Source organism: Lynx canadensis, chromosome A1 (genome assembly GCF_007474595.2).
Source record: "Lynx canadensis isolate LIC74 chromosome A1, mLynCan4.pri.v2, whole genome shotgun sequence".
NCBI classification, from domain to species: Eukaryota; Metazoa; Chordata; class Mammalia; order Carnivora; family Felidae; genus Lynx; species Lynx canadensis.
The window spans coordinates 72,237,277-72,257,352 of NC_044303.2; the positions used below are offsets into that span (position 1 = coordinate 72,237,277).

Genomic DNA, 20,076 nt, shown 5'->3' on the forward strand with positions numbered 1-20,076 from the left:
GATGGAAAAGTAATAATCGAACAAATAGTAAATGAAAATTTCCCTGACAAATATCTCAGTCTGCAAACTGAAAAGACTCCCCATTTGGGGCAGTTCTGATGAGAAACGACATACAAAGTATATCCTGGTAAGGCTTCTGAGCCCCAGGGATACGTAGAAAGTCTTAAAAGCTCCCCCAAACCAGAAAGCCTACCTGCCAACCAACCAACCAACCAACCAGCCACCAAAGAAAAAACTAACTATATTCATATGAAAAAAAAAAATGACAGTGGCATCAGACTTGTCATCTACAACGTTGGAATCTAGAAGAGAGAGAAATAGCATCTGTAGGTGACTGAAAGAAAATAAACAGGAAGAGACATCGTACAAGGAGTTCATTATTGTAACTGAGAACAAAATCACTGGGCTGCAGCACATGATGAGTGCTGGGAGAGTTAGAGGGGAGAGGTGGGGAAGGGCAGGAGAAAAGCAGCAGAGGGCAAAGGCACTCTGTGGGGAAAGGCTAATCCTCGTGGGATGGGAGAGCAGGGGAAAGAGGATGAAGGGGCTGGTATTTTATTTTCACGTGATAATGAGAAATATGTATTTGATTCTAAGCAACAGAAAAAGGGTGGCCCCAATTTAATGGAATAAAAAGTGAACCAGGACTTTCAAAGGAAAACGCCTGCAAGTGAACCCTAATGTTTAAGATCTGTTACAAACTCTGTAACTGGTCATTCATTTTCTAACTGTGGAATCCGAGGGAAAAAATTCCCTATCAACTATTGAATGATAGATAGATCACAACATGATTAAGACAACACATAGCGATAATTGCCACCACATACTAAGCACTTAATAAGCGGTAGTTATGTTGACTGATTTTTTTTTCTAATGTTTATTTATTTTTGAGAGAGAGAGAGTGCAAGTGGGGGAGGAACAGAGAGTAGGAGAGACAGAATCTGAAGCAGGCTCCAGGCCCTGAGCTGTCAGAGCCTGATGCATAGCTCGAACTCATGGACGGCGAAATCATGACCTGAAACTTAGACACTTAACTGACTGAGCCACCCAGGAGCCCCTTGACTGATTTTTTATAGGAACCTCCTCTGGTTTTTCTCCCTAGTGTAATAACTGGAATAAACATGGTCTCTTGAAAAAGCAACACACAGGCCACCCTTAAACCGGGCTGACCGCTGGCAATCAGAACCCTTCTGCAAGTAAGAAAATGCAGGGTTGGGACGCTCTCTACCCATCAAAGTCACAGGGCTGCTACCTGGCACGGCTCAGAAGCTGACGTGTACAAATGCAAAACTGAAATTCATAAATAATATCAATGTCAGGTTTAACAATTTCTTCTACAAATAAAATCATTTTCTTCATTATTGTCCTGAGACCTTCGATTTCAGGACCCCATAGAGCCTTGTAATTATGTAAAACATACGTGCTTAAGAAAACTTTGGTAATTTGAAGCAGTGGATTCTTACTTTTTGGTCAATGTATTTGTTGTCTTCTATCGCGGACCGTTTGGAGTGATCGCAGGATGAGGAAGAGGTGGAAGGGAGGCTCCGTAACAGGCAGCAGGTGTCCTGTTGCTGGCGATCGATGAACTGCTTCATGAAACTCTCCCTTTGCAAAGGAAGTACATACACACACATGTCAAGCATTGTTAAATAAAATGGAGCACGTGGTGGCGTTTTACACCTGTGCATTTGCTTGAGCTATGATAGGGTGACAGAAGTTCAGAGAAAAAAACACCCAGGACATTCACTTTCTAATGTCCCCTCTTTGTAAAGGGAGCTTTCTTACTATTCTTCATTCCTCATCTTATATTCTAATAAACTTTTGCCTGCTAAAAAAGAAAGAAAGAAAGAAAGAAAGAAAGAAAGAAAGAAAGAAGACACATCATGCCAAGAGCAGTGTTTAAATTTAATTAGCAAAATAATTAATTTAGAGAAAGCTTCCTGAATCTTCAGTAGTTTTGTTTAAAAAAGCAATGTCCCTGAAATAACTTTTAAGCAATAATATTCAGTCATTGATGGTAGTTTTTTGAATCTCATTGTGGTAATAAGATACTTCTTTTCCGCCTCTAAGACTTAGAAGAATTAGTTCATCTCTCTGAACTTCCACTCATCATAAGAATTATCGAGAGATAATTTTACATTTAAAGATTAAAAATAACTCAAAGAAACTTGCTTTATCTCATCTCCAAAACATGGTGAGAATGCAAATAACACCTTTCATACAACCACTAATCTTGAATCTAATATGTGGCTCTTTTATACTTCCTATTTTCTTTTTCTTTAAAATTTTTTAATATTTATTTTTGAGAGAGAAAGAGAGAGACAGAGCACGAGTGGGGGGAGGAGGGGCTGAGAGAGAGGGAGACACAGAATCCAAAGCAGGCTCCAGGCTCCAGGCTTCTCAGCACAGAGCCTGACGGGGGCCTTGAACTCATGAGCCTCAAGATCATGACCTGAGCGGAAGTTGGACACTTAACCGACTGAGCCACCCAGGTGCCCCATACTTCCTATTTTCAAGTTAAAAAATTATTTTAATCAGAAATGCAAATATATTTCCATTTGAATTTTAAATATTATGGCACCATATCCAGTCTCACATTTTTATAACCCCCCCCACAGGATTGTTTTTAGAACTAGTTACATAAAAATGTCAAATTTCATACTATTCTGGTTCTATTTGTGATTTTTGAGCTACAACTGAAATAAAATCCTTTGATTATTAAAAATAAGGGTTTGAACATATCCTTTATGCAAATGCTTAACTGAAGGGCAAAGGGGTGGAAGACAAAATTAGTGTAAGTGGGAAATGCCACATTTCTTCTTTTAAAAGAGAAAGACAAGGACCCATTAGAGCCTAAGGTGAGTGTGCTGGGCAAGCCATGTCACCAGAATTTTCCTTCTAAGGTTGTGTCCATGCTACATTAAGGACAGTTTAAAGATTTGGAGGAACGACATACCATTCTCTCCTGCAATAGTTATGTTGGTTTATGATGCATAAAGAAACAATGGCAACACACTTTTGAGCAGGTCTTTGTAATGCACTACTTGTTCTCTAAGATGCATTAAAGAATTTTTAAACTTGACAAAAGCGTGAAAGACAAATTATACTGGAATCAGACATGACGTTCTAAACAAATGCTGTCACAGCAGGACAGAAACCTGGCTGGTGGCATTTCTCTACTTCCTTGAAAATAAAAGGCTTCAAGAGGCAAGTTTATCCTTATATGGTTGAAAGTCAGGGGTTGGTGTCTACCTGCAGCTGTGAGCACCCGTGCCCGTTACCTGGGGAGTCGAATCCCTGAGGAGCATCTCGGGAAGAAGCAGGGGGAAGCAGCCTAATGCCACCATCAAATGACTGCTCCGAATATATTGCTTAAAGGGGTCAATGGCTTTTAAAACAGAGGTTAGAGAGAGTAGAAACATAAATAACTTAAAAATAGAAAAAAATACCCTTCTTTTAAACATGAACTTGAAAGAAGGACTGATGCAGATTCAAGATAACTCTTTGACAGTGTATTTGGCACATACGCTGAAATAAGTATATTAATACCTGATTTTAGGAACTGTGAAATCTGAAGGAAGCTTTGAGATTTTCACCATTTGCGGTCTGTTTGGAAATTTTTCAAAGATTCGAAGTCGCAAAGGGAGCTTCTCTTTGGTGTCTGCATTGGCTTCACTTTGCTTTAACTAAAGAAAAAGATAGAAAGAAGACAAGGGGGAACTTGGCTTACTGCAAGTCACGGAGTACTTGAATTTTCGAATCAAGGAAACGGTGAGTTGGTGCAAGACGGACGGTAGATGGCAGCAGAGACCCATCAAGTGCGTTACTGTCTCCCGCCATCTACCGCTCTCTCCGGGCACAAACTTGAAAACAACCCGGAAAACAAACCCAAAACTAAACCAAAGCAAAAAACTAGCCCAGAAAAAAAAAACAATGAGAGGAAACACTTATTGTTATTTTATTCCCAAATATTCCCGTTAATACCAAACATTACTTTTTATTGTTTACTTCTTTATTATCACTAGCATATCCAATAACCTAACAATAAAATTTGTTTTATAAATATGTGTGCTACGGCAGGAAATCAAAAGAATACAAATAAATGAAACTCCTAAGTAGTAATAGTTGTAAAGAGGGAAAATGTCAAGAAAACGCATCATTTATTCTAGCAGATTAAAAAGAAAAGCTCAAAATGGAAACAACACATTTGGTACCTACAGGAAGTTCTCTGTTTAGTTAGTTGTAAGGATGGATGGTTGAGAATGATTATATTATATGCCATAAAGTATCTTTGCAAGAAATGACAAGCAAATGGTATCTATCTATCTATCTATCATCTCTCTACAAGATGGCTTTTATATTTCTTTTTTTTTTAATTTTTTTTAACGTTTATTTATTTTTGAGACAGAGAGACACAGAGCATGAATGGGGGAGGGGCAGAGAGACAGGGAGACAGAATCAGAAGCAGGCTCCAGGCTCTGAGCCATCAGCCCAGAGCCCGACGCGGGGCTCGAACTCACGGACCGCGAGATCGTGACCTGGGCCGAAGTCAGACGTTTAACCGACTGAGCCACCCAGGCGCCCCATGAGGGCTTTTATATTTCTACAAATTAGGTCTCAGGGAGACTGAGACTTGAGGTCACAAACTGGAACCAGTGCTGAGCTAAGGAGCCGTCCTAAGGATGGATTTGGCTAGGGGAATTCTGGCCTGAAAAATGAAGTAATGTGCTTCCTCCCCTTCTCAGAACGCACTGTCTTCTCAATCCAAGGCTGACTTCTCTTGCCAACCTCCCTTCTTTTTATTTTTATGTTTTATTTATTTTTGAGAGCAAGAGAGACAGAGCACGAGTGGGGGAGGGGCAGAGAGAGAGGGAGACACAGAACGCGAAGCAGGCTCCAGGCTCCGAGCTGTCAACACAGAGCCCCACATGGGGTTTGAACTCAGGAACCGTGAGATCATGACCTGAGCCGAGTCAGACGCTTAACCGACTGAGCCACCCAGGTGCCCCCCCTTACTTCTTTTTACTACTGCCTCCTCTCAGACCTCTCTGTAGACTGGGATGAACCTCTCTATGTCCACCCGACTCGTCCCCCTCTCCAGCCTGCATCTCGGAACGCCGATCCTGTTCAAAGAGTCCATCAAATTCGGGCAGCTTCTCTGCTGGGCTTAGGGAAGCATGTTTCAAAAGCCATCAGCTTCTTCTCCCTTGCTGGGTGTGCTTTTACTTTATAATTACAACCTGTCTCCAGTCTGTGGAAAGATTAGCATGGGAGGCTGAGAACAGTTTTGTAAGTCAGAGAGGTGCCAACTCTTCCCTCCTCCCTGAGTGAGGGTACCCACACTGGCCAGAGAGAACATGGGTGCTGCATTTGGGGGAACATACAATTTCAATACAATACACGGTTGTCCAATCGGTTGTGAGCTCATCGTGAGGTTATATGCCTCATTTCTCATAAACTTCAGAAACTGTTCCTACATTTTTGTTGTATATAATATAAATATTTTGCCATAGTCATCTGTACATCTTAGTTAATTCTGGGGCCTGTCTGTGGTTTTTCTGACTGAGGTGGTGACCTCATTTAGAAAAGGGGCCACTGTTCATGGCCTTCCTCCCCTTCTACATGGAATGCAACACAGCATGCTCTCAACCATTTGATGGTTATGATGGTGACAGTGATGAAGAATTAACTCTCAAAGGTGCAAAGCAAACATGGCTAGCATTTCCATGAGATGCAGGGAATTAGAAAAATGACCCCACATGTAAACACAGAAATTCACGAGGAAGAGAGTCGTTTTCCAAAAATTTATTGGGACAACTGGTATAAAAATATTTGTCAGTGGTAAGTAGAGCACACAGAAAAAGAAAAGGCAGTTAATATGTTAAGTCAGACCAGAGAGAAAGGCAATTATGTAGGGCCAAAGACAGGCCAAGAAGACAGAGCAGAAACAAGGTATTTAATGCATGTATTTGCTGACTCACTTATTTATATATCAATGCAGTCACTTATAAATCAAATCCCAGAGGCCAGGTTCCATGCAAAGTTCTAGGGATATAAAAATAACTAAGACACTGTATTTGCTCTCACGGAGCCCACATTATAACCGATAGATGGTTATATAAACAGATAATGACAAATATAATAGCTCTTCTAGCTGAGATCTAAACAAGGTGCCGAGAGCTCAAGGTGAGGAGCAACGGGAGAAGCTTTAAAAAATGACGGTGCTACTTTTATTTCCAGAAACTTCTCCTAGTATTCTGGAGGCTGGGAGACCTAAATCAAGGTATCAGCAGCATCATGCTCTCTCTGAAAGCTCTAGGGAAGACTCCTTTCCTTGACTCAGCTTCTCAGCAATCCTGGTGTTCCTTGATCTGTAGCTACATTGCTCTGTTATCTTCCTGTGAAATCATAAGGCTTCTTCCCCGTGTGTTTCTGTGTCTATCTGACTCTCCTTCTCTTTTCTTACAAAGACCCCAGTCATTTAAATCAAGGCCCACCCTAACGCAGTATGATCTTAATTGATCATGTCTGTAAAAATCGAAGTTCCAAACAGGTCCCATTCTGAGGCTCCAGGTGGACATGAATTTTGGAGGGACACTATTAAACCCACTACATACAGTAGTTGAAATTCTCAACCACTGTTTCTCTTTCCGCTGAGCCTGTAAATTCTAGGATGACAAGGGTCCTCAGAGGACAAGGATGTTTGCAGGGGTTGGGTGTGTTTCCTTATTTCATGTTCCGGGGCTGCCACAATATTGACACAAAGTAACCGACACAAATATATGTTGAATGAATAATTATACAATCACCAGCAGAACTAAACTCTAGCAGATAACTTGGAAATAAAAGAAAGGATTGTAGGTATATCCTGAAGGGTGGAGAAATAAGCAGAAAGTATCAATTTACTGATTGAAAAATTTGTTGGTGTAGAGTGTAAGTATCCCTAGATTCACAGAATAGAATAAAATTAGACTCTGTGGCATTCAACCTGAACTTACATCTACCATCGATGAGCCCATAGATGTTCAGAGTAAGTTTAGACGTAAAATTAAAGAAAAAGTTTTAACATTTATTCGTTTTTGAGAGACAGAGAGAGACAGAGCACAAGTAGGGGAGGGGCAGAGAGAGAAGGAGACACGGAATCTGAAGCAGGCTCCAGGCTCTGAGCTGTCAGCACAGAGCCGAACTTGGGGCCAAAATTCATGGACCATGACATCATGACCTGAACCAAAGTCAGATGCCTAACCAACTGAGCCAACCAGGTGCCCCTAGACAAAAAATTGTATAATATTTAATTAAATACCCTAGCCTATGATGTTTGGCAAATGTAGGGTACCAGTATTGAAAAATAGTCACCTTGCCTGCATGTTTTTAAAGTGGAACACATCTCATTTTACTTAGTGTTAGAGTTATTTATACTTCCCCAAACTTGTAAACTCCTCAGGGGTAAGATTTTGTGTTTTTTTACTTAAAAAAATTTTTTTTTAGAGAGTGAGAGATTGTGAGAGGGGGAGAGGGGTAGAGAGAGAGAGAGAGAGAGAGAGAGGGAAAGAGAATATCAAGCAGGATCTATGCTCATCATGGAGACCAGCTCGGGGCTCCATCTCACGACATGGGGATCATGGCCTGAGCCGAAATCCAGAGTCAGACACTCAACCAGCTGAGCCAACTAGGCACCCCAGATTCTGTTAAAATTTTTTTTAATGTTTATTTTCTTTTTGAAAGAGAGAGAGAGAGAGACAGAGTATGAGTGGGGGAGAGGTAGGGAAAGAGGGAGACACAGAATTTGAAGCAGGCTCCAGGCTTAGCTGTCAGCACAGAGCCCGATGTGGGGCTCAAACCCACAAACTATGAGATCATGACCTGAGTCGAAGTTGGACGCTCACCCGACTGAGCCACCCAGGCACCTCATGTTTTTAATTTACTTCTATAGCACCTTGTAGAGAGTAGAAAAATAATAACTGTGAATAAATGAATTAGAATTTAGCATGAATTGATCGTGGAACCGTAAAACTACAAATGAGAAGCTCCTTCTGATGACTCAGAAGGTTCTTCAGGATCCTACCAATCCTCTCAAATGTCGGGCATCATGGCTCCACAGAAGGGCCAATTAAGCCAGAGAAGGGTGGGTGGTTGCATGGGGGGCAGACATATCAGATCTCACCGCAGAGGCACTGGACAGAATCTTCTACAAGCGGGGGAGGGGCCTCTTTCTGGACAGCACCTGCCACGTGCTCTGTCTGCTGTTCACAGTTAAACAGCATCAACTACAGGTGAATATACACACATCCAGCAGCTCGGCACCTACCAGAAACATGTCCACATGCACACCACAGCCACGTCCTCACAAGCCCACGCTAAACCATAAACTCCTCAAATGCCCATCAGCAGTTGAATGGAGAAGTAAATTGTGGTTTATTTATGCATTTGAGTCAATGAACTACTTCCAAGCACAAGGATTTGGGTGAATTTTACAAACTAACGTTGAATGAAGGAATCCCGACCAATGAAACAAGTACATCCTGAATGATCCCATTTATATAAAGTTAAAGAGCAGGTGATGCTACTCTATCTGGCTGAGCGTCTGCTGAGTAGTTACCCTGGGGTGGGGTGAAGCATCATGACTAAGAGGACATGTGGGGAGGGGCTTCTAAGGACAGCTGATCTTGGTCTGGGTGCTGGGTGTGCTCGGTTTGGAAAAGTTCAGCAAAATCATCTCATACTTACTCCACCGCTATTAATCTCCAAAACCTGGACCATTTCTCCTTCCCCAGTCCGTGATGTTGGTCAAGATACAAAAAGAGGAAGAAATACGAGAGGACGATGGGACTGGCTTGCCTACCGAGGGGTGCAGGGTGGGATGAAGGTGAGGCAGCCAGAGCAAAGAGAAATACTGCATGGTACTTGGAAACCACAGTCAAGTTTCCTGACACACAATAAACCCTATTCTACCTTTTATCCAAATTCTTCCCCCTTGCATTTAAGCACAGATTTCCCCAAGGTTAAACTTACTTTGATGCAAATGGGTGAGTAATATGGATTACATTGAAAATACGGGATGATAATTGAAGATCCTTATACTATACCACAAAAGCAGACCTTCTAACGTACAGTAATTGTAATTGTAAATGTTCGCTTGGAAATAATTTCAAAGATTATAACTCTTGGATGGAAGGAAGAGAATGCAGAATGCAGAGAATACAAGATTTCAGTCTTTATGTTGGAAAATCTAATGTAGGGGCGCCTGGGTGGCTCAGTGGGTTAAGCGTCTGACTTTGGATCAGGTCATGTTCTCATGGTTCGTGAGTTCGAGCCCCATGTCAGGCTCTGTGCTGACCGCTTGGAGCCTGGAGTCCGCTTCAGATTCTGTGTCTCCTTCACTCTCTGCCCCACCCCCACTTGCACTCTGTCTCTCTCTCTCTCAAAAAGAAATAAACATTAAAAAAAATTAAAGAAAAGAAAAATCTGATATAAAGAACAGTAACAAAGGAAAGAATTCATAATGGCTTCGACTGAGCATGACGTGTGGCTGTAACAAATAGATCAGATGATAGATTTGTAACAGACTCACATGGTTTTAAAAAAACACATTTGCAAAGAAGAAATTAGAATAAAAGAGAAAGATTCAAACCTTGAACTTTAAAGTATATAAATCATCGAAGCTCAGGGCTATTCTATGGCTCAGCATCTGTCTTGTGGAGATATCATTACACGTCGGGCGGCTTAAAGCCTTTTGCTTTCTGTGTGCTTCTCAAGAGACTTGGGTGTAATCGCTCTGCATGACACATACCCTGTTCTGCCTCATCGCTTACATCTTCTGTATTCCAGCCTGTGCTTTCTTCTGTTAAAATATTCAAACATTATTCAGTTTCGGTTCCTTTCTAAATGCTGCGACAAATAACTGAATTGAAGGATTATGTTAAATAAAAATTTCTGTAATTTTTGGTGTGATTTTTCTAAAAGAAAACAACTTAAAAAGTATTCAGACTTGGGAATGATTCTCATTTTAAAATCTAGTTCATGCTAGTTTGAAAAATGTGCACAGACCTGTAGGTCAGTGTAGCTGAGGAGTATTTTTCTGGCAGTTCAGTATGTGAAAAACGGCCACATTATGCTCAATCTGGAGAAGGAAGTTTGTCTACGTTATCTGAGTAAATGAAGGCCGAGTTCTCTTTTCTTCTTTAGACAATGGGTTTGGCCGGTTTTCCTGGATCTATACATGACGCAGTAATTCAGAAGTGAGACTCTTCCTAAAGCATAAACTGTTATTTTTCAAGCAAGTTTCTCTTGCTATTTTGCATCTGTGATTTTTACAACCCAAACTGCACGGCTTCTGGGTTAAAACAGATGGGATATCTGGAGTAATGATCAAACATGTTGGTCTCTGTTAATATCTCCGTGTCCCAGTGTTACTATAAAACCTTGATATAAAATATAAAGAATATCCTTCACTAGGCTGTTGAGTCCAATAAGGAGTTTCTTAGAAGGGAGAATATTTTCTTTCTTTCTTTCTTTCTTTCTTTCTTTCTTTCTTTCTTTCTTTCTTTTTTTGCCCTGGGCAAAGGGCCTTCAGCCACATGATTGAACATAAGACAGCACTACTGTATGCTTTTATTTTATTTTTTTAATTTTTTTTTTTAATTTTTTTTTTCAACGTTTATTTATTTTTGGGACAGAGAGAGACAGAGCATGAACGGGGGAGGGGCAGAGAGAGAGGGAGACACAGAATCGGAAACTGGGACAGAGAGAGACAGAGCATGAACGGGGGAGGGGCAGAGAGAGAGGGAGACACAGAATCGGAAACAGGCTCCAGGCTCTGAGCCATCAGCCCAGAGCCTGACGCGGGGCTCGAACTCCCGGACCGCGAGATCGTGACCTGGCTGAAGTCGGACGCTTAACCGACTGCGCCACCCAGGCGCCCCTACTGTATGCTTTTAAAAATGCTTCCCTTAAAAAGTGTTTAAGTCACCTACTCTCCTCCGTTGTACAAAAAATCTGGAATACATCCAGAACTTCCAAGGTCAAATTGGGGTTTTATTGATACAAACTGGAGGGCTCTATTTCTTGGCTTCTGGGCCATAAATGAGACATTTTAATATGACAGCTGGCACCTCCAAATGTTCAAAGTAGTTTTATAACACCAGTTGATTCATGGCACTTGGTGTTTCCTTTCCTACATCTCTCAACAGACTCGGAGGGGTTCCTCATTCCTCCTTACTGCATGGCCCTGAAGAAAATGGGGAACCGAGGTGTGTTCTCGGAGGAGCTGGTGCACTGGGGAGTCAAGTGGCTTCTGCACTTCCTGGTTTGGGAGGCCCAGCAGAGCACTTAGGAAGCACTCTGACATTTATATCATCTTGTGCCATCCCTTGGATGTACACAGCACTGAACCTAAGATCGTACCGGCTTTAAGTGTCCTTCAGAAGGTGACTTTGTAAAGCAGTGTGAAAAACAGTTGCAACAAGGCGAGGCTAGCAGAAAATGCTAACAAGTTAGTAAGATGAAAACAAAACAAAAAAAACTATTCAAAACTAGAATGTCGAATTATGTCGAATGGGTAAATTTTCCTCATATGATTGTCCCCTGAAATCCCATGAATGGAATTAATGATTTCTTTGAGACAGAAGTAATGAACAGTTTGCTTTTGCACGTTTTCTCTTCTAGGTCCCAAACACCTCTATTTTACATTCTATTTCTCTTGTGTTATTCAAGCGAGACGCAGTTGTTTCCATTAGGAAACTTACTGAGTCATAGAAACATGTTCATTATGATAAAAAATGCGTTTTTTTGCTCCACTTCAGATGAAATTATATTAGAATTCTATGTAAACTAGATAGTTGGTTCTTGTTAAGAGATGAATATTCAGTAAGTAATAGGATAAAGCCCACACCAAAGGGAATTCAGAATATATATATATGTATATATATATATATATATATATATATATCCACACGTATATATATTACACTCACATATTTGTCCTCCCTGGTTTGATTTAGAAAACACAGAAGAAAACACAATCTAAGTAAAAACAGTAAAAAAAAAAAAAAAAAAAAGTAAGAAGATGTGGATTTAAAATTTTGTTCGGTTTTATAATCCCTTAAGCACTTTGGATTTCAATGTTCTCAAATGAAAAATGAGGATCTTCCCTCCTTTATATAAATGCCAGATATATAAGTGAGATAGCATATTGCCTGTAATTTGAATTACTCAAGGGAAATGTGCTATAAAAACCAAAGCTATCACTATGCCACAGTAACTGCTAGTTCTGCCTGAAAATGCTCTCATCTCAGCGAGTGGGGATAAATTCTGAGGACGCTCACATGCTGTGCTGTCCAAACCCTCCCCTCCATCCACGCTCCAACTTCTGCCCCTTTGATTGACTGATTTTCTCAAGACCCTTGATTTTAAAAATGAAAATGAAAAGAGTGGTGAACATTTCTCCTGATCCGATTCCTTTCCCTTTTCAAACTTCCTTCTCCGAAGTGTCGTCTACACTCGCTATACATATGGCTTACCTGCACTAACTTCCTCGCATCTTCCACCCTCGCTGTCTCAGGTCTCTCCCCAGCACCTCAGGGCTGCTCTTAGCAGCCACCAACATTTCCCATGCTGCTGAAGCCAGCAGCCACTCAGGCATCCTGGTTTTATCTCACTGCCTCTACTAACCCACCTGCCCCCCAACTGGGTTTCCATCTTTGTCTTGCCCCTTGAAGCCCATTTTTCTTTATAGAACACCTGAAAAAGAAACACCATCGTGTTCCTGGTCTTTAAAGTAATTCAAGGATGTTCATTTGTATATAGAAGAAATTAGAATCTTCTAAGACGGCATAAACGACCCTTCGGTGCCTTGCACCTTATATTCCAATGATAGTGGTTTGCGGGTCCTTCCCACAGTCTTACTTCATGTATTTGTGCCTCTGAACATACTCCCTACTGCCGCCCCCCCCCATCGCTTGCAACACACTTTCCTTCTACACTCAGTTAACTCCCTCAAAAATCATCTCCTCTAGGAAGATTTCTTAGAATAACAATAATTGGTAAGTTGAAGTAGTAAACATGAGTGCTAGACTCTATGCTGAACACTTGGCATTGCTAATATTACTTAATCCGGTTTAGCCCATGAAGTAGCTCCATGCTCTAGCATGTTACAGATGAGGAAACTGAGGTCACAAGAGCTTAAGTCAGCCGCCCAAGGTCACACAGCTGGAAGTCATAGTACTGGCATGTGGAATCTTTCTGATTCCACAGCTTGAGCTCCTAAACACTGTTTTATATTGCCTCATCAAAACAACATTTTCAAGCAGTAGATGGGTTTTTACTTCTGCAATTTTGTACCTGCTATTTCTTTAACATGGAACGTCTTCTCCTATTTTGCTAACAACATTCCGGGTCATCGTTTCTAGATACATCTTCCCCACCTGCCTGCAATCTGAGTTAGATATATGTTCTCCTATGTTCCTTCTTCAACCTTAGTGCTCAGGTCTTTATGCCATAACTTCCTAATTATGTGTATCTTCCCCCCACTAAGATGACACATTTTAAATTAAATGTGGGACTCTTAGTGCCCCATGGCTTCATACCATACATTTACATACACAGGACAAAGATAACACAATGATGATGAGATGGAGAATAAAACAGGCAGACTCAATGTGGTCTCATAAACAGGTGAAGTGACCCCTTTGTGGTATTTCTCAGAATTTTGTTATCCTTTTCTTAGGTTCTTTACAATGTGGAAGCAGCTATATTAACCAGCACAAACAAGTCTCCCAGTTTCAGAATGAGTTATTTTACTGATTAAAGATGAAGAGAAATGACAAGTCTCATCAGATTTTCTATTAGAAACAAAATAATAAAAAGCATTTGGCTCCTGATGACATGTATGCTCTCAACTTCTTAAGATCAGAAAAGCATAATGAACTATAAATTCTATACAACGTATTCATAGTATAAAGCTTCGCAGATGTACGTGTCTTTGAACAAGGCCACATAGCAGCCAATTTATATGTTGTGTTATTGGACTTTACCATAGGAAATTCTTATCCCATTTTTAAAAAAAACAACACCTTATTTTGAAATCATTTTAAACTTACATAAGAATTGCAAAGATAGTACAGAGAGTTCCTGTATGCCCTTGACCCAGCTTTTTCTTACGTTAGCATCTTACATAACCATAGAACATTTATCAAAACTAAGAAATTAACCTTGGTCGAAATACTTTTAACAAAAGCACAGACACTGTTTTTTTTTTAAAAAAAAAAACTTTTTTTAACGTTTATTTGTTTTTGAGACAGAGAGAGACAGAGCATGAACGGGGAGGGTCAGAGAAAGAGAGAGACACAGAATCTGAAACAGGCTCCAGGCTCTGAGCTGTCAGCACAGAGCCCGACGCGGGGCTTGAACTCACTAACCGTGAGATCATGACCTGAGCCGAAGTCAGCTGCTTAACTGACTGAGCCACCCAGGCGTCCCAGACACTGGTTTTTGTATCAGTGTCTTTTTCTGTTTCAAGATCCAGTCCAGGTGCCACACTGTATTTCATTATCATGTCTTTTTAGGCTCCTCTAGAGCGTGTGACAGTTTCTCGTACCTTCCTTGTTTTTAAAAGACCTTGGCAGTTTTAAGGCATACTGGGCAGGTAACTTGCAGAATGGCCCTCAGTATGGGGTTGTCCAATGCTTTCTCAGGATTTGGCTGACGTTGTGGATTTAGGAGGAAGAGTATTATGGAGACGCTAGGCTTATCTCATCATATCAGGGGGAACATGACACCAATGTGCCTTCATGTTGGTGATGGCGACTGTCATTACTGGGGTAAGGTGTCTTCCAGGTTTCTGTAACTGTAACGTTACAGTCTGTTTCCTTACACTACCAGGTAGAAGTAAATCACCAATTCCTGCCCACAGTTAAGAAGAGAAGACTTAGGCTTCACCTCCAAGGAGGGGGAAGTATCAAAGAATTTGCAGACATATGTTAAAAACCATCAGAATAATTAAAAAAAAAAGTTTTGAAGGAAGAAACTTTGAGGTCACGTAAATATCTATTTCTTCTTAGAGCCTCATATTGATTTTAGCACGCAGCAGTAGGTCCTGCTTATAAATATAATGTTCTAATGGCGATTTTCTATTTCCCTCATTTATTATTCTATTATTTCTATTTCTCTATATTGCCTCTATATTCACTCGGGATTATTCTGTAAGGAACAGTTGTCACTTCTCCACTTTTAAATTCGATAATTTATGTGTAAGTATGGCTTTTTGGCTGTTTATTTCATTCTTTGGGTTATAATCTAAGACCATTATTATTTATTTGATTGCTCAATTTGTCATCGGGGGCTCTTTCAGGTGGCTTCTTACTCTTCCAGTATACCCTTTTCTTTTTCTTTTCTTCTCCTTTCTTTTTAAAAAGTACTTCCTTACTTTCTGGGCTCCACAAAATACTAAAGTCTTATCTTCTATTTCCCCTGACTCAGCTTGAGAATCAGCCGTTCCTCCAAAGAGCGCTGATTTGCTTTACTGGAGAATGGTATTTAGAAATGAAAATCTTAGGGGCGCCTGGGTGGCTGGCTCAATCAGTTGAGCGTCTGACTTCAACTCAGGTCATGATCTCCCCATCCGTGAGTTCGAGCCCTACATCAGGCTCTGTGCTGACAGCTCAGAACCTGGAGCCTGCTTTGAATCCTGTGTCTCCCTCTCTCTCTGCCCCTCCCCTGCGCATGCTCTGTCTCTCTCACTCTAAAAAATAAATAAACACTAAAAAATTAAAAGAAATGAAAATCTTAGCGCCAGGTTTGCTTGTTGTTATTGATAGGTCACTGCTTCTAGGCTCACTCTGAGGAAATAATGTATGTATATAAAACAATGTATATATGCATACCTATATTTAACACCTGTGTATGGATGGATAAGTCTTATGTAACCTTAGATTATATATATGTATCCATCCATGTATCTGTGTATCTGTCTATGTATCTATCTTCTATCTTAAAATAAACTGAGCTTATACTAATACTCCTACTCCAATCTGGTGCCATAGGGTTAATTCTGGCATCTCCCCTTCGCGTATTTGTAACTTCTTTCTCTGACAGTGTGACATTATCTACAGTAAGTTTTCTTATCTGTTCCAGCTTAGTGTACATATAACTAGTATCAGTGAAGGTATTTACCGCAAAACAAATACCACACTTTAAACTGGAGGTATGGAAGACACATATTTCGCAGTCCCCACACTGGGGCCTTGAACCTCAGCCGTGTTCTGTCTCCTTAAGTAATTCCTTTTCAGGAAATAAGCATGCATTTTCCAAGTACCATTCCTGAGTATGCTTATGGTAGATTGTAGAGTTGTTCAATTTTGCAGACTTTGATAAAAACGGCTTATTAGATGCACTATGAAGATTCACATTAATCAACATATTTTATGCAAAGCAAAATGGAAATAGGAATAACATCAAAACGAAATAGCATGCATGTACATTTCTCGTTTCCTAGAAATAACCTCAGTCACTCTTTTGCTCATACCAGAGTAGAAACTATTCGATAGTCATATGGCTGTGTGTGAGAATGTCAGTCTCACCCCATCTCCCACTATGCCTACTGTTGAGCAAGCACCTGGAGTAGAATATAAGGAAAGGCCAATAATGAACTCATTAACTCTCGAGTACAAGGAAGCAGAATTATTAATAAAGAGAAAGAAGACTGGTTATTTTGATAAAGTCCATAACTCTCTGGCCACCTTTTATTAAAAATCATTCCAGTTCAATCCAGTCTCCTACCTGATTCAAACCTTCCCCAAGCCCCTACCTCATAGGGCTACAAGTGTGACTTCAGGTCTGGAACTGGGGAGGGGACACGCTCCCTTCCTTCACTGCTCCACATTTCCTTCTTTAGGGTCTAGCTTCTTTAGAGCAGAGGCCAGGGTGGAGGGTTAGGAGAAGAAAGGATTGTCTTAGGAAACCAGCCACATTTCAGGGTGGCCCCCTTTGTGTTTTGGTCTGGATCTAGACCTGTTGCAAGCTGATGACTTTCTGTAGGGATGACCAACATTGTAAGCAGTCATAGACATGAAATTCTGGCCTAAAAGGAATGAGGTTGACTAGCTGGGCCAATCAGATCTTCTCTTGTTGGGAGTTTGAATTTGAGACAGAGTGTTGATTATTTGTTTCGTTTTTCTGTTTTTTTTTTTTTTCAACGTTTATTTATTTTTGGGACAGAGAGAGACAGAGCATGAACGGGGGAGGGGCAGAGAGAAAGGGAGACACAGAATCGGAAACAGGCTCCAGGCTCTGAGCCATCAGCCCAGAGCCCGACGCGGGGCTCGAACTCACGGACCGCGAGATCGTGACCTGGCTGAAGTCGGACGCTTAACCGACTGCGCCACCCAGGCGCCCTGAATGTTGATTATTTGTAACAAAACCAAAAGTCAAAACTTACATGGAGAAAAATGAGATTATTTGTGTTGCCTTAAGGGTAAAGCACTTGCAGTTACTAAACATTTTTCTTCAAGGTTCTAGTAGGTCTTTTCTTTCCACTCTGTATAATCTCATCCAGATTTACAACTTCCAGTATTATGTCCGTACAGAAAACCTCACTAGGACTGAAGAATCAAAGAGGGAGAGGAGTTTTGTCTGGTTTCTTCCCTGACTTACCCCATGTGCCTAGGACAGTGCCTGGCACATGGTAGGCACTGGCTAAGTGAAGATTACCTTGAACATCCATATTTGTATCTCTAGCCAGCCAGCCAGCCCTCACCCCTGAACTCTAGATGTACACATGCAGCTGTTAGGGGTCTCCACTAAGTCCCAAACTTATCACAGTCACAACATGCCCAAGACTGAATTGTTGATCTTTTCCCTCCAATAGGTTCCATGCTAATGTTTCCTGGCTCAGTGTATGTTACCATCGTCCATTCAAGGAGATGAACCTGAAACCAAGAGTCATCCTTGAGACTCTTCCCTTTCTGCCCTTAAATCCAACCCCTCACCACGTCCCTGCTGATTTCACTTGCCAAATAGCTCTCCAATTTACCACTGCCTCCCATCTTCAAGTCTTCTGTGGCTTCCCATGTTCTTAGGTAAAACATAAAATTCTTGGCTTCTCGAAGTGCTGCATGGTCTATGCCCAGCTTGCTTGTCTACACTCATTTTATACCATTTGGCCCTGGGCTTTCTGGTCACTGTTGCTCATCCTTCAGAACTTAGCTCCAGTGTTTCTTTCTCCTCCCTCACTGCCCTTATCTCCACGTGGGTCAGAGTCTTCTATGAACTTCTCACTCAGAAAAATGTTATTATTTTTAAAAAATTTTTTTAACGTTTTTTTAAATTTATTTTTGAGACAGAGAGAGACAGAGCATGAACGGGGGAGGGGCAGAGAGACAGGGAGACACAGAATCGGAAGCAGGCTCCAGGCTCTGAGCCATCAGCCCAGAGCCCAACGCAGGGCTCGAACTCACGGACCGTGAGATCGTGACCTGAGCTGAAGTCGGACGCTTAACCGACTGAGCCACCCAGGCGCCCCAGAAAAATGTTATTTTCTAAAGGAAGTTCATCTTGATTTGTAAACATTTATTCATTGGTTTGGATATTTGATTTATGTCCAATTTTTCCACTAGACCATAAAGTCCATGAGAACAGAGAATTTTATTGTTTATTCTTGTCTCTTTAGTGCCTGGCCCAGTGTCTTACACACAGTAAGGACTCAAAGATTTGAGAAACAAATGAACAATCAGATAGTAAAAATGCTTTGGGAAGAATGAAAAGATATATGGACTGAGACTCAGAACAAGCAACAGATGGGCTTTGTAAATGCACTGACGTTCGCGTTTAGGTACACACGGGGTAACACTGATTATAATCTTAACTCCTTATAGTCTTAACAGTTACGAAGGAGTCTTTTTGCAACGCAATGACTGTGAGACACTGAATAAAACTGAAAACCAGTTGTCATGCTTTTCCCTTAAAACCATAACAATCTACTTTCCCATTGCCTGTGAAAGGATCTAAAGGAAAAAAATGCTGTTCACTTAAAAAAATTTTCTTCTCTTGATTTCAGAAAGCAAATGAGATAGAGTCCCCACAGCTCAGCAGTAGGCACAGGGCTGGGCATGTGGAGTTGAGGCAGAGCTGAAGGGAGAGCTTCTTCCCCAGTTAGGGCATGTTTTCCCTATGTACCTTCTCATTTTTTTAAAATTGAGGGGTTGCCTTATAGAGTGCTGTGGGAAAAAATGTAATGAAAGTAATTCTGAATTAGCACAATTGTAGAATGACACAACCAACAACTGATCAATGTAAACTTGAACGGTCTTAGGCAAGTCATTTTATGTTTGTTCAAAGGCAAGAGAGACTTCAGGTAATTTATAAAAAGTCCCAAGTGCCAGTGGAATGAGGCAAAGAACAAGGTTTCTGAAAACGAATCCTCTAAAAGTGATCTGGTTTGGGTCACTCATTCATGGAATGAAAATTTGAAAGGGCTTAGAGGAAACCCTTCTTCCAAGAGAGTCTCAAACTTATAAAACTCACTTTTTATGGGACTTATGAGATTAAGGGTGAAGGTAAATGATTCTACCTGCTGAGAAAGCTGCTCTTGGTTGATGACAGTTGGTCTGCATCCTGAGTTGCACCTGTTGTCCCCCACTGGACCACGATCTCAGTGCCAAAAGGGAAGCACTTCTTCTTGAGGCCAAAGAACATGACTCTGGAGGTTGTGTTCATTTGTGAGGGCACTGGGTAGCTTAAAACAACAGAAATTTATTGTCTTACAGTTCTGGAGGCTGGCAGTCCAAAATCAAGGTGTCTTTGGGCTTGGTGCCCTCTGGGGGTTCTGAGGGAATCTGTTCCATGCCTCTCTCTTACCTTCTGGTGATGGTCGGCAATTCTTGGTGCTCCTAAGCTTGTAGACACCTCACAGTCTCTGCCTCTGTCATCAGATGGTGTTCTTGTATATCTGTCTGTCTGTCTCTTCTCCTTTTCATATAAGGACACCAGCCTTAGCGGATTAAGGTTCACCCTAAAGATCTCATCTTAACTTGATTATATTTGCAAATACCTCATTTCCAAATAAGGTCACCTTCAGAAGTATTA

The 20,076-nt window shown here is 41.1% G+C and overlaps 1 protein-coding gene across 1 annotated transcript in view; it reads right to left on the bottom strand.

Moving 5' to 3' along the window:
* NALCN (sodium leak channel, non-selective) overlaps positions 1–20,076 on the bottom strand; it is a 308,773-nt gene that overhangs the window by 85,447 nt on the left and 203,250 nt on the right. The window contains 2 exon segments of the mRNA XM_032592429.1: positions 1,464–1,605; positions 3,550–3,686. Of these exon segments, the coding sequence (XP_032448320.1) occupies positions 1,464–1,605; positions 3,550–3,686 (279 nt within the window).